Genomic DNA, 14,565 nt, shown 5'->3' with positions numbered 1-14,565 from the left:
AAACGTTGTATCACTGGAAAACTTTCTTTGGCAGAAGTCTCACACAGCCTTCAATAGAAATTCATGGAATAGGCATTTCAGAGATGCATATATCCTGTTTTCCCCAAAATAAGACCTCCCTGGATAATAAGCCCAATTGGGCTTTTGAGCGCATGTGCTAAAATAAGCCCTCCCCCCAAAATAAACCCTCCCTGAAAATATTGCAACACAGTAGCAACCATGAGGCACCCTCTCTGCCTCCTGCACCTCAAAAATAATAACCCCTCCCTGAAATTAAGTCCAAGCGCTTATTTTGGGGGTCAAAAGAAAATAAGACCCTGTCTTACTTTGGGGGGAAACGCAGTACTTTCAAAGATATCCCTCTTGCACATTTCTTACTGTTTCTGGTCTACATATTTCACCTGCAAATATTAGAAACCGATTTTTGGGGGGAGGGGAGATAATTTTATCAAATCATCCTTGAAACAATGCTGCAGAGCAGCACTGTAATTCTCAAAGGTCAGAAAGAAGTAGCTGCCCTTTTGGTTTTTAGCCAGTAAGAGTAGCTGCTACGCTCACTACTCAGGATTGAACCAAGGTGGCTGATCAAATGAGATCAGCCACTACTTGACACTACATGAAAGCAGGAAAAAAAATGAGATCTGTAAAAAGATTTGCTTTAGTAAAGCTGGCCATGCATATGCTTAGAAATATCCACTGGATACTCCAATATACTTTTTTTTTTGCAGTGCAAGATTGCAGGAAATTAATGTATAGGCAACACACATAGTATGCAGCAAGGAGAGCCAGCATTTAAAAAAAAAAAAAAACCTTCTTCATAAATTTACGGTATTATTGAGAGCCAGTTTGGTGTAGTACTTAAAAGGCACCAGGATAGAAACCAGAAGACCATAAATTCTAGAACTGCCTTAGGCACAAAGCCAGTTGAGACAATCACTTTTTCTTAGGAAGAAGGCAATAGCAAACACTTCTGAAAACATACACAGATTAAGGAGCATCAGGCAGTTATTGCCTATCAAGACTGACTTGAAGACACAAAAATAAGGAAACAAGGCTGTTATTCCATTTCTGCTTTAAGCTGGTTCACATATACATTGGCTTCCAGGGTGTCAATGACAAAATGCATGTCACAGTATCCAGATGGAAGCACATAATGGAAATGCTTATAGTATGTCTTTACAAACATGGGTTGTCATTTTTCCCATTATCACAGCTAGCTGCAGAGGCCTATAACCATGACACAATGCTATATGCAGCATCTTCCTATCCACACTGATTTCAGGGAAGCTGAGGTCTACACAAGCATATTTATACAAGGCATACAAATAGTTGATATTTAATGGCCATCAGTCTTGTAGGGAATCGTTCACTTATTTCATTCCATGAGATTCTCTGTGGTTTATTTAATAAAAAGAAAAATCCAGATTAAATTGTGATACACAACTTTCATTAACTATCTTGGCATGGAATTTGTTTTGTTATATACTTGTTCTAATGTGATGCCCCTGTTGAGCCTTTTGCCATTGTTTCCAATAATTTCTCTATTTTTTATACAACTATCCATAACATATAGGTTTGTATTCATTTTGTACAAATTATAAACTCTTTCTATATCCATTTGAGACTACTACTTCCTCCTCCTCCTCCTCCTCCTCCTCCTCCTCCTCCTCCTCCTCCTCCTCCTCCTCCTCCCCTTTTTCTTTTCTTCCTACTCCTTCTACTATTTCTACTTCTACTTCTCTAAAGACTAGCAGGCAGCAAAAGTCTCTACACACTCCCGTAATTTAGTGACTTCAATACATTTGGTGCAAAATGTATTTCTAGTTACTTCCATTATGTTCTAATATAACCACCTAACACAATTTGAGACTTCTTGTTTTGCTACTTACTATTTATTTGGTTAGGATTTCCCAAACAATGATTTATTGTGATTTATTTTCAGTAGCACCAGCATGAGTGTCTTTGACTGCCTTAATTTAGCTAAAGATTAAGATAGCCTCTTAACAAACCTTTTACATGACAACATTTGTAAAATAGATGTGCTTTTTTTCATATGCTAAGATGCCAAGTGCTCACTAAATTATGGCAAATCAAAAGGTTCTCTTATGAAGAAATCAAATTCTAAACATTAATCATCCCAACTGGCCCTTTTCCCCTTCTCCATACAGATATCTCTCTCTCTCTTTCTCTCTCTCTCACACACACTCTCTCTCTCACACACACACACCCTTAGGGGCTCCTGAATATAAGCTTTCCCTGATAAAGTTCCATAAGACTGACCCCCTCACTAAGACAACGATTCTACAGATGCCACTGCAAACTATTTCAATCCATTCATACGGATTCTTGTAAACCTAAGTATGTACTGAGTATGCAGCATTTAATACCCCATAAAATACAATCGATTAGAGAAAGTCAAATATAGCAAAAGATTTCTCTTCTCCAGAAAGCTATTGGGATATGTTTTCAGTGATAAATCAGATATGACAATGTCAACAATCAGCATCCTTAAATGCTGGCATTTAGCATCTCTACAATCAATAACTGACCTTCCAGCACCCAATATGAAACGAAACATATCCTTTATCAATTTTCCATCTTTCCTCAGTCATTCAACCAAAATAAAGCATTCATATAGTTTTGAGTTTTGTGATTTTTTTTCCCCTGACCATTAATGAGAACTCCAATGTCAGCAGTGAAAACATTTGGGCTTTTTTTTTTTTTTTTTTGCACGGAATAAGAACAATTGATGGATCTGACTAACGTCCCATTCATTCAATCTAGCATCTGCCTCAGACAATCACCCAGGAGATGCCTTTGAAATCTCAGAAGACCTTTTGCTTTCTCAATGTGTTGGTCTTTAAGTAATCCTTCCAGAGATATCAAGGCAGTTAATCCAGTTCTCCTGTAAAACTATTTGAAATGATAGTCATTACCACTCCAGATGGCAACAACTTTCACAGTTTAACCCATGCAGTGTTCATAGAATACTTGATTTCCCTGATTTAGACCTTCCTAAATTTCATTTCAGTGAATAAATCCGCAAAGGGGGAGGGGGGAACACCCTTTCTGTTCACATTTTCCACATCAAGTGTAACATTAAACACTTCTATCAAATCCCCCTTAGGTTTTGCATTCTAAGAGAACAACACACAAAAGCTGCTGGTTTTCCCCCCTCAAAGATTCGCTTCCAATAACTTTTCACATCTACATCCTGGAAAAAGAGAAGAGCTACAGTATCTCGTTCATGGCTTCAGGCAGCAAAATATTCTGCTCAGGCTAGTTTCCAGAATCACATTTAAATGTGTTGGCTCCAGAAATATGTTTTCATGGTATGATTTTTTGGTTCTGATTTGCAGTCAGGTAGGAAAAGGGAGAAGAATGCAGAATTATTTCTGTAAAAGAAAAGAATACATCCTTGGGGGGGGGGGGAAAGCTATATATCTTACGAACTTCATTTGTGAGAAAGGTATCAAACCAACATGCCAGGCAGACAATTCTTATAGGGGGAAAAAATAATCCAATGATACGATCTCCTCTTTCACAAGTCAAAAATTGGAAACGGTAAAAAAAATGCACCTGAAATATCTTTTAACCAGTTTCTATGACGAATTGTCAAGAAGAAATAAAATTGAAAGTGGAAACGGCAGGATACCCTGTAACTTCACCTCTCAAGTATCCCTTCAGAATGGCTGGATGTATTAAGCCTTACAACAGCAGTGACAGGATTTTAATCCTTTTACAGCATTGTGGGAGGAGGGGGTGGGGTGGAGAGAAGATAATTTTGTTCTGGGTAACATGTCCCTGGAAATAAATAACCGAACATGAGGTAAAGATTATTTCATTTCCTTCCATTTGAAATTGTTATCAAGTATTTATTTATAAAGTCGTTGTGTTTTTTGTTTCTTAAAAAAAATATACATGTGCTGGAATACATAGAACACATCCTGTCCCATCATACAGTTGATTCTGTATTTATGGATATGTTTGCCACTGCTTGGTGTTCAAAGAAGAAAGGATGGATACATCATAAATAGATTTGAACAGTCCATTATATGGCGTTTCAAGATGCCGGGGTAACAGAGAGATCTCTTCAAAGGCAATTCTACTTGAATGAATGATTTGAAATGGGCTTCAGCAACTGCCAAGCTGTTTTGCCAGTGTCGTTTAAACAAAATGAAACATAATTCTTCCACCCTCCTGCTCAAGTAATAATAACAACAACAATAATAAAAATAGGTTTTGGGGAAGGACTCAATAGGTTGATAACAAATGCCAAATCGGTCTAACATCTGGCTAATAAAATAATCCTAATAACCGTAATTTTTACACCTCCCTCACTGATTTAGCAAAATTATTCATTCTACTGTGAGACTCATCAAAGTAATTATTAATGAACAGCCACAATTAAACAAATCTCCTATAGCTTTCTTTCATGTTCCCTGAATTATTATAATTGTTGTTGTTGTTATTTTTGGCATTAAATTGTCTATGAGGTTTGATCATTCTAATTGTTTTTTTTCCCCTAACACTTCTGGGATTCGCCAGGGCTGTGACTGCTTTGCAAATCAGAGAATGCCACACTACCCTTCTGAGCCAATCGTAGACTCTGATAAAACTACATCCTTGTGGGAAGGGGAAAAAACCCAACAAACTTAATATTTTAGCCAAGGAAGAATCTGTTTTGTCAAAAAAGGTGGAAGCAGGTGTCATAGGTAAAGTTGTAGTCAGATGTTTCATATTTGCCTCAGGATACAATTCTATGATCGCTAGAAAACTGAAATCTCTTTTAAGGCTGAAGAACACCTAACCTTTAATTGAGATTTCATCTTCCTGGTCACCAGAGGCATGAGGAAGATGACATTGTGCAGGACAGCAATCAGAAATTATCCATACTATCCTCTCTACTGGCCATTACACACATTATACAGCAACTACTATGAGCCATCAGTTTTATGCAGAACAAGGAATTGCCATCATTCCTAGCAGGTTGCCAAATGCAGTTGTATGATATGCATGTCTAAACATTTCTTTTATCACTTTTTAGTCTATGGCTAAGAAAACTCTTCCATTCACAAGGGACCCTCAAACACTGAAGGAAATGCTACCATATATATGTGTCTCTGTGTGTGCACGCATATAAAAATAGGAGCTACAATAAAATATTTCCTTTTGTATATATTTCAATAAGTTATTTTACTACCCAGTTATGGATCATATATCTCTGAACTCTTTATTGATTTGTCCACTTCTATGGTGATTCTTTTGAGATCATAATATTGGTTTTTAATCAAAAGTCCAGAAACATACAAATACATCCTCTTTTTTTCTTTTTTCTTTTCTTAAAAAAAATAAAAGGGAAGGGAAAGAACAAAATTCCTTGTATTAAATTCAGGGTGTGCTAATCTTGCCCCCAAATACCAATCAGACCCATTCGTGGCTAAAAATGGGATTTGGTGCCCTGCATATTTTTTGTTTTGTTTTAAATCAAGGGAGAATGGTCAGCAGTGCATATCCGACATAAAATAACAGGATAAAGTGATTTCTATGACCTTTTTTTTTTGACATCCAGCTGAATGATACCCTTTTGTTTTACAGACGCCAATGCTTCCTTTAAGCAAAACAACACACCGCATAAAAAGGGATGAGAGAACAAAAACTGTGCCTATGTTCACTTGATCAATTGGTTCCTATGGGCTGTAAAAGAGAGAGAGAGAAATAGCGACCTAGAACTGTGACTTCTTTCATTACTTTTCCCCCAAAGGTGGAAATCCCTGTGCCAAGGCAATTTGCCTTCCAACAAATAAAGCAAAGGCAGGTTGGGGAGGAAAAGGACACAGAGAGGAGCAGGTCACCATTGTATTTCTTTGTGTGTGGTTATTAAATACAAATGCTCTCTAGGAGAACGGGATGGGAGGAAAAAGAGATCTCAAAACTGACTGAAAGTGGTCTGTTTTTCCAATACTTCGAGGTAGTCCGGCTCTGCATTTAGCTTTGCTTTTAGCTCCAGGTATTCGTTCCTGTTGGGCTCTACGTAAACAGTGCTTGGGGGAGTGTAGAGCACTGTTTCCCGGAGCCTACTGTCCCCCGAGCCGGAATGCAAGTAGGGGTGAGGCGGGCGCCTAATGTCATAGTTAGGGGAATAGGTGTAGGCAGTTGGAGGGAACTTAGGGTACTCAGGGAGGTTACTGCCCCCCAAGGTGGAAGAAGGGTGTTTGTCAGGCTCCAAAATGCCCCTATAAAAATGATCAGCATCCTGAACAGGGGAAAGCAATTCGTCCCGAGGCTCAATGGTGCTGACACTGTACGAGGGGTTCCGGAGGGATTCCTCTTGTCCCCCTGGAGCTGTGGGAGGCGGCCCCAAAACCTGTGAGGGAGGAAGGGGCTGGGGCTGGAGATGATGATTACTGTAGGTCACCTTGAGCTCATGGAGATCTTTGTAATCCTCACCCGCATTGCCCTCCCTGGAGCGGTAGATGGGGTTCTTGCACATGTGGCCTAAAGGATGAGGGATGTACTCATAGACGTGTCCTGCTGGGGTTTTCACCTTAGGCAAAGCTGGACCGCCGCCGCCTCCTCCTCCATGGTGAAGATGCTGTGGATGTTGCTGGTGATGGGTGTGGAGGTGAGAATGGGGTGCTCCCCCTCCTGTGTATACGCTATACTGCATGTTGAAGGAGCTCACATCTGAGTTGTTGGTGCTGGCATGGTCACCTTGAACCTTCTTCCTACGTTTCATAACCAGCACAAAAAGACCTGCAGCCACAAACACAGACATGATGAAGACTAGCAGTAAGCTGAGGATCAGCACCGATAAAGGCACCGTGGAAGAAGAGGAAGAGGAGGAGGAAGAGCCACCAGAAGGTGATGCTGAACTGTCCTCTTCCATGGTGCTATTGAACTGCCCCGAATTGGAGAAAGAGGTGGTCCTTGCTGGTCCCTGCATGGATGATGGCGTGGGTGTGGAAACAATGATGTCAGAATAGTCTGGACAGAGCAGCTCTGGTTTGATGTTCCTCATATAATTCTCAGCAAATTTCTTAGGGGATTCACAGATTACCTGGTCCACAAGGACTCCCGTGTTGAGTTGTTCAAGCCATAACTTCATGCCCACCACATCACATGTACAATCCCATGGATTCTCATGAAGATCTATCTGCAGCAAGGATTTTAGTTGATCAAGCACCCCACTTACAGGAAGGTAGGAGAAGTGATTGCTCCGCAGATTCAATCTATAGAGAGTTAAGCCAGAAAAAATGCCCACAGGTAAAGATCTCAGCAAGTTGTTGTTGAGAAACAAGAGCTGTAAGTTGGGCACAGGATCAAATGTGCCTATCTCAATCTCCCGGATGACATTATATTGCAGGAAAAGGTACTGCAAGCTCTGAAGCCCATAAAAAAGCTCTGAATTCAATTTTTCAATCCGATTCCCATTCAGATAGAGCCTGCGCAAATTAGTTAAATCCCCAAAGGCCCGATCCTGAATGACCGAGATACGGTTATTGCCCAGATGGAGCAAATCTAACCCTGTAGCATCCAAGAAATCTGACCTGCGCACCAGGGCAATGTAGTTCTCAGTCAGGTACATCTTCTTGGGGTTATACGGTTTGGGTTGGAGCTCTGAGATGCTTTCGATCTTCCTTTCTTGGCAGTTGACATTGAGGCCCAAGTCAGATATCTGTAGGTTGCAAGTGCAAGCTGTAGGACACTCCAAAGGCACCGGGGATTTGGTCTGGTAAGCAATGCTAGGGCCGTAATTGCTGTATCCCAGATCCTTGGAGGGCAATCGAGAGGTGGGACGCACCCTAGACTTGTTAGGCTGGCGTGTCCCTTTGGGTTTCAAAGGTGTTTTGTAAACAGCTGAAGAGGAAGTAGCCACGGAGTTTACAGAGGCTGGAGTGGTATGAAAATACCCTGTAGTACTTAGTGGGGTTTGCGGTCTCATCTCATAATCTGAGATGAGTCTCCGAGGGCAAAGCTCCTGCTTGGAAACCTCATCCAAATCTCTCCCGTGTAACCGGAAAGGAGTTTCACACACTACATCCCCCACCAAGGCTGAGTAGGATATGCTGTCCAGCCAATCCTTCAGGGAGATTAGTTCACAGGAGCAATTCCATGGGTTCTCCTCCAGCTGCAACTCCACCACCTTATCCATGTGCTGCAGAAGGCCCAGGTATGGCAGAAGTTTCAGTCGGTTGCCCCTCAGGTCAAGATGAGTCAAGGGCACAAAGCGGAACAGGTTGTTGGGCAATGACGAGAGGAGATTGTCATTCAGGATCAGCACCTGCAGCAGGTGGAGCTTGCTGAAGGAGTTGGGTTCAATGGCACTGATGTAATTGTAATCAACTTGAAGATACTCCAAGCTCTCCAGGCCTACAAAAGTGTCATCTCTCAGTACCTCCAGTTTGTTGTTGTTCAGGTGCAGCCTCCTTAAGCCCCTCAGACCATGAAAGGCTCCAGTTTCAATGTCTTGGATATCATTGCCCCCCAAGTGCAAAATAGAAGCCCCAGTGTAGTTAACAAATTGATTGGGGTAGAGCCGATTGAGAAGATTCCCAGACAGCAGGAGATGATAGATGGAGAATCTGGGAGGACTAATCTCAGAGAGGCTAATGATGCCCCGGTTCTCACAGCTCACCGTTAAGAGGCCGTCTTTCTCCTCGCAAGGACATTTATTGTCACAGATCTCGCCATAATATTCGATGCTCTCTGCCCAGGCCAGGACAAGAGATGTTAAAGCAAAAGTGATGGTTTGCACCATCCAGATACGCATTTTTCTGTTGAGATCCTGCTCCTGAATCACCGTAGAGCAGCAAGCATACATGTTATCTCCTGCAAAAGGGTACAAAAAGAGAACACAAATACCAGGCTGTCACAAGAGTGAGCAGGAAAATCTAGGCATGACACTGTTAAGAAGTCAAAACACAGGTGGGAGAAGGAAAGGAAACGGGCTTCTCTTTGCCAAGACTCTTGATTTTTAGAAATGTTAGACCAATGGCTGTTAAGTGGCATTTTCTCAGTACAGAGATTTTTCGAGCTGTCCAAAGGAAAGGCATTGTCACTGAAACCCTTTGGCTTCCTAACCCCTAGGAGTGCTTTCCTACATCCTTACAATTTGTTTTCCCCCACCTCCCTGCCACACACACGCACACACACACACATCCCGTGTACAATGTGTCCGTAAATATACATAAAATGGCTGTCAGTTTAGTTACTCAGTTCTAATAAGAATAGAAGAACCATTTTATAAGCCTTTCATCCTCACCTATTATCCATGTCGTTTTTTGCTTTTCGTCTGAACAGTTCTCTGCAAAGGAAAAGTCCCCATTATTTTGCTAAGACAAATCTCTCTCTCTCTCTCTCTCTCTCTCTCTCCCTCTCCCTCTCCCTCTCCCTCTCTCTCTCTCTCTCCCTCTCCCTCTCCCTCTCCCTCCCTCTCCCTCTCCCTCTCCCTCTCTCTCTCTCTCTCTCTCCCTCCCTCCCTCTCCTCCTCCCCAATTTGTTTTTTTTTAAAGCATTTAAATGCCATTGCATGGATCCTGCTGTAATATTTTCAAAGAATCTCACTCTCTTTCTCTCTGTATGTCTATGGCTTTCTATAACAGCAACACCGAAAGCATGAAACAGAAGTAGCTTCCCAAACACCTGATATTCCTAATCAGTTTTGCTCTGGGTGCTTGGATATAAAATGCTTGGAGATTGAAACTTAATTTAAAAGTCATAATAAAGGAAAATACCAGAGCTGGGGATTCTTTAACTGTGTAATTCAATTTCTGATCTCCCATCATCTCATTTTTAAAATAAATAAATAAATAAAAGACGGGGCTAGCCACTGATGAAATACTTATGAATTCTTATCCGAATCAAATGATCTGAAAAAGCCTCATCATCACTCACTGGCTTCTGCTTTAATTGGCTAGTAAGTAAGTTATTTTCACAAAAGCATTGGGTTGAAAAGCAGTAATACTGCATATATACCCTCACAGAGAGGCACACAAAGACTGTATGCTTGGACACACAAGTGTTGTCCATTATATGGTCATCCAGAACTTCTCAAGCAGGCTAGAACTGGGTCTTTCCCTCTGGCCTCAACTATAACTAGTCTCTGATTTCCTATAGCTCTGGTAACAGGCTATTCGAAGGACTGTGATCTAAGCCACTTGGAGGGGACCCGATGGCCACCAAGAATTGGACATGTGGAGCTTTCTCAGCTGCTGTCCATCTGAGAAGGCATTGCAGACAGATAGATGGAGTAATTCCACCCAAATCCATCTCTTTGTGCCCCCACTTTGACCCACAAGCATAGCCAGTGTCACTGAAATGCATTCTGGCAAATAGGATTGCCCTTCCCCCCCCTCCACCCCCACCTCCTCTGCCTCCCATTGCAAAATACTTCTGCTCTCTGAATGCAATGTTATAGGAATGGGTGAATAAATCACCATAAATTACCCCCCATCGTAAATCACCCTGTTTTCCATGCATTTGCGGATGGAAGGTTGGGTTGCCTGCTGTGATTTGTTAGATCGAGGGCTAGGTGGCATTTGCTCAAATCAAAGCTCATCCTAAGTCCTAGTCTTCCCCTGTTCCCCAGCTAAGGACTTGGGAGATTTCTTCCCATGCTTTCCTTGGAGTAGATAAGAGCCGAAGAGACATGTGGTTCTGATTATTGAGTTTGCAGGCTGAGTTCCAGGATTTTGTAGCAGTGGCCAAGCAGGTTAAGGAAGAAGTGTTTTTGTTCTCCAAGGGTTTGCCCCCCCCCCCCCAAAAAAAAAGGTACAGCCGACACTCTGCATCAAGCAAGGAAATAAGGGGGAAGGGGTTGCAAGAAAAAAGAAAAAAGAAGAAGCACTCCTGCACTTCGAAGACCATTCCCGGCTCCACTATCGCCATCCATCCATCCATCCATCCATCCATCCATCCATCCATCCATGAAGTGACTAATTCCCTTGGTCCAAAGGAGAAATAAATCTCCAATAAATCAGCAGCCAAGCAACACTTCCCGATTTCCCACCCCCTCCTCCTTGCAAATCTTTATTAAAAGGAGCAACTACCCGAGGATGTAGATGTCCTCTTCCACTTGCCAAACAGTTGCGAGGGGTGGGAAATAAAAGTTAAAATGTAGCATCCAGAAAGGGTCGCTCACAGATCAGGCTTCAAAGGCTGGTGAAAAGGGGAGGAGGAAGAGGAGGAGGAGGAAGTCTGCTAACTGGAACGGGGTATCGGATTCAATCTCTATTTCTTGATCTCTCTCTTTCCGAAACGGGGAAGGGTCGGGTTTTTTTTTTCTCGTCGCCCACCCTTTCCAATGCCCTCCTCCCCTCCCCACCCCGGAGGGTGGGGGTGGGGGGTAAAAATCTAATAATGCTTCCCTTCTAAATACCGCACTGGAGCAGCTTGCAAACGAAAGCAACCTTCCCAGTTGCTCCAGCAGTGGCAGTTGGAATCCCTGGTGGTGTTTGGTTAGGGGGCTGGGTGGAAATGGGGTGGTGGGGGTGAAGGGGAGCCAAGAGCAATCGGGAGACACGGATCACCGCTCTCCCCCCCCCTCCAGCCACCCACCCCCGTTTCCTCCACCCCTTCGCTACTTACGGAGGCTGAAATCTCCAGGGCCCCAGCATCGTTGCAACCCCGAACGCTACGCCGGCTCGCTCTCTGTTGCAAACCGCCCAGGCAGAGTCGAAAAGGAAGGCGGTGGGGAATGCGGTCGCAAAGGCTGCTTCGCCAGCGAGGGACACATACGCGCGCGCGCGCACATACACACACACACACCACACACACACACACGCACAGCCTTGCACACAGGCTGAGGCGCCCTCTTTCCAGGTCTCTTCCTCCCCCCACCAGCCCCCGGCGCGCGCGCGCACACACACACACACACACACAAGCAGCGGCGGTGCCGGGGGGGGGGCTGCCTCCCGAAACGCTTCCTCCCCCCCCCCAATAGCGGAAAGTGGAAGGAATTGAGGGGAGGGCGCGACAAGCAGGGGAGACGGGGAAGGGCGAGGCGGAGAGAAGGGAGGTGGAGAGGGAAGGGGAGGAGAAACTGAGAGGGGGGGGGGGTTGCCAAGAAAATTGCCGAGTGGTATAGGGAGGGGGGGTGATCCGGGTAAGGAAGGTGTGCGTGGTGTTGAATGACAAGCAGGGGGAAACGGCGAGCGAGCCGGTCTGGAAAGAGTAAATGCTAAAGCGAAGCTGACCCGCTGGCGCAAGGGGGACCCGGAGACCCCGGGGTGGGGGGGGGGAGGATGTGAGTTTAAGATGATGGGTTATGGGTTTTTTTTTCCAAACACGTCAACAGCTGGAAATCGAAGGTGCCCCGTTTTGGGAAAGAGGTCCTAGAATCTCTACCTAGAAACCAAGATCGATGTGGGTCAGAGTTGGAGGTGGGGTGGGAAGAGATGGAGCTGGGGGAAAGTGGAAGGAGGGAAATACGTGAGTGGGCCCTGAGAAATGGGGAGCCAGTATGAGATAGGAATCTATCTATCATCTATCTATCTATCTATCTATCTATCTATCTATCTATCTATCTATCTATCTATCTATCTATCTATCTATCATCCATCCATCCATCCACCCATCCATATCCCATACTGCCACCCCCCATTTCTCAGGCCCCATACTGGCACCCTATTTACTTCTCTATATATCAAGGTGTTACACACCCTATATATTAGGGTGCTACGTGCCGACCGGTTCAGACGGATTAGAAAGCCCACCCCCCAAAGGGACTGGGAGTGTATAAGCGGGTGTGCGTGTGAACTACAGGGGGCGTCGGGGACCGAGAGGAGGAAGGCGTGGGCAGATCCAAGAAACCCACTGCGGGGGGTGGGGTGGGTGCGCGAGTGGGCTTCTAAGGAGCGGAGAGGAGGGATCCTGCGGCGAGGGGCGGTGGGGGGGTGTCACTGTAACGGACATGAAGAGGTGCGCTGGGGGGGTGGAAGAAACATAAGGGGGGAAAATAGATGTGGGATTAAAGGGGGAGAGGGGGAGGGCACCGCCACCGCATCCTAAAACCACCAGGATGAGCAGCAACGTCTAGTCTCGTTTCTCTCGCACCCTCCGCGGCATCCCCAGTTCCCAGCCCGCTGGCGGTACTCACACTTTCAGCGCAAGAGGTCAACTTTCTCCGGGCTCAGCGACGGCTGAGCCGTTGCCCTACTCCACCTCCTCCTCCTCTTCTTCCTCCTCCTCTTCCTCTTGCTGCTGCTCTCAACTCTCGCCGTCTCTCCTCCGTCCTGGCACCATTTCCAGGGGGTACGCAAAAGCCGTGCCCGAGAAACCGAATCCGGCAAGCCGTCCCTTTAAGCCTCCTCTTCTTCTTCTTGCAGCGCGCTCTGGACATGGTAGGGCTGGCGACCAGGGCGCTGGGGATCCGTTTCCCCCGGCGGCGGTTGTCCACGCCGATTCCCTCGCAGGAGCTCCCTCCGTGGGCTCCCTTGCGGAGGAGGCTGAGCCCCCGGGCTCGTCTTCTCCGCCCTGCCCTGCTGCATTCCCCCTCCGAGGAGCCCGACCGCTTATCCCCCCTAACCGTAGAAGGGGATGCCCGCCGCCGTGAGCCGCGCAACCTCGCCCGCCTCCCCGATCCAGGCTTCTTCCCAGGCGCAGCGAAAGCCCTTTAGCATCTCTCTCTCTCTCGCCCAAGGACGGGGGAATCCAGAAGGCGCTCTTGAATTTCCCAGCTGCTTGTCCCAGCCAAGTACTGCGGCGGTCAACTTGCCTTCGCTTCTGCTCTTCCCTTCAGCTAGCCGAGGAAGCTAAGTAGGAGCGGAAGGATGCGCTCCGGAAAGTGAGGGCTTCAAAATAAATAAATAAATAAATAAAGGGGGAGGGAAGGAAAGGGGGGGTTGGGAGAGGGGGACGCTTTCTCCTCCCGGAGCTGGTGGCGGAGTTGCCACAGCCAAAGTCGAACTGGCAAGAATCGGAAGCCAAAGTAAGCGAGCAGCAGAGGCGAAAAAGGACGCCTTTGCCGGCCAGTAGATGGCAGTGTTAGGCACCGAATGGATCTTTTTCGGGATGCGATTAGGAAGCCAGAAGCTCCCACCCCCCATCCCTAAACACACGCAAACACGCACACGCATCCCCCCCCCTTTTAATGACGATGCTGATAGGCATCAGTCTTGCTGCGTGCTTTTACAGCCAGGAGTATTTAGTGCATGGGCTGTGCCGCCCTTGGATGCCAGGGAATCAGAGGCTGTCCAGAGGACCTAACCCTTGGGGGGGGGGGGGAGAAAAATATGGAAGTTAATTTAGAACCTGATTGGCTCAAAGCTATGTGCAAGTCTTTGGATGCAGAGTGCTGATTTTTTGAAATAGCTCTCGAAGCCATTTTTTTTTAAATGTCAAAAACGTTAAAGTTTCAGGTCAGCTTAATAATATTCCTTCCCAATAATGCTGATGTTTAATAGTTTTCAATGTTGAATCTGGGTATATTATAAAAAAAAGTAGAGGGATGTGAACTGAAATGAGTGCCCTAGTTTTTTAAGGGCAGAAAATGCATATGCAGAGTCCTGGTCTTCTGTTTAAATGGGAAGGTGAGATTTCTACTGATTCACACTCACTCACTCA

General features: G+C 45.3%; 1 protein-coding gene across 2 annotated transcripts; it reads right to left on the bottom strand.

Annotated features, from left to right (window-relative positions):
* Positions 1-5,207: 5,207 nt before the first annotated feature.
* Positions 5,208-13,776, bottom strand: SLITRK5 (SLIT and NTRK like family member 5). 2 transcript variants are annotated; one of them, XM_081948657.1, is made up of 2 exons: positions 13,100-13,776; positions 5,208-8,832 (listed from the first exon to the last, which is right to left on the bottom strand). In XM_081948657.1, exon 2 carries the CDS (start codon positions 8,822-8,824, stop codon positions 5,930-5,932), a length of 2,895 nt encoding a protein of 964 aa, XP_081804783.1. In that variant the 5' UTR covers positions 8,825-8,832; positions 13,100-13,776; the 3' UTR covers positions 5,208-5,929. The 2 variants fall into 2 exon arrangements, with proteins under 2 accessions (XP_081804783.1, XP_081804784.1); XM_081948658.1 differs by lacking the exon at positions 13,100-13,776 and adding an exon at positions 11,590-11,649.
* Between the last annotated feature and the right edge of the window lie 789 nt (positions 13,777-14,565).

Source organism: Natrix helvetica, assembly GCF_964273705.1.
Source record: "Natrix helvetica genome assembly, chromosome: 3".
Lineage (NCBI taxonomy): Eukaryota > Metazoa > Chordata > Lepidosauria > Squamata > Natricidae > Natrix > Natrix helvetica.
Note: the sequence above shows the minus strand (reverse complement) of the source record. Positions and strands in the feature narration are given on the sequence as shown.

Bases quoted from the DNA above. Each gene is read 5' to 3' on its own strand.
- SLITRK5 (XM_081948657.1), bottom strand. From the start codon at position 8,824: ATGTATGCTTGCTGCTCTACGGTGATTCAGGAGCAGGATCTCAACAGA.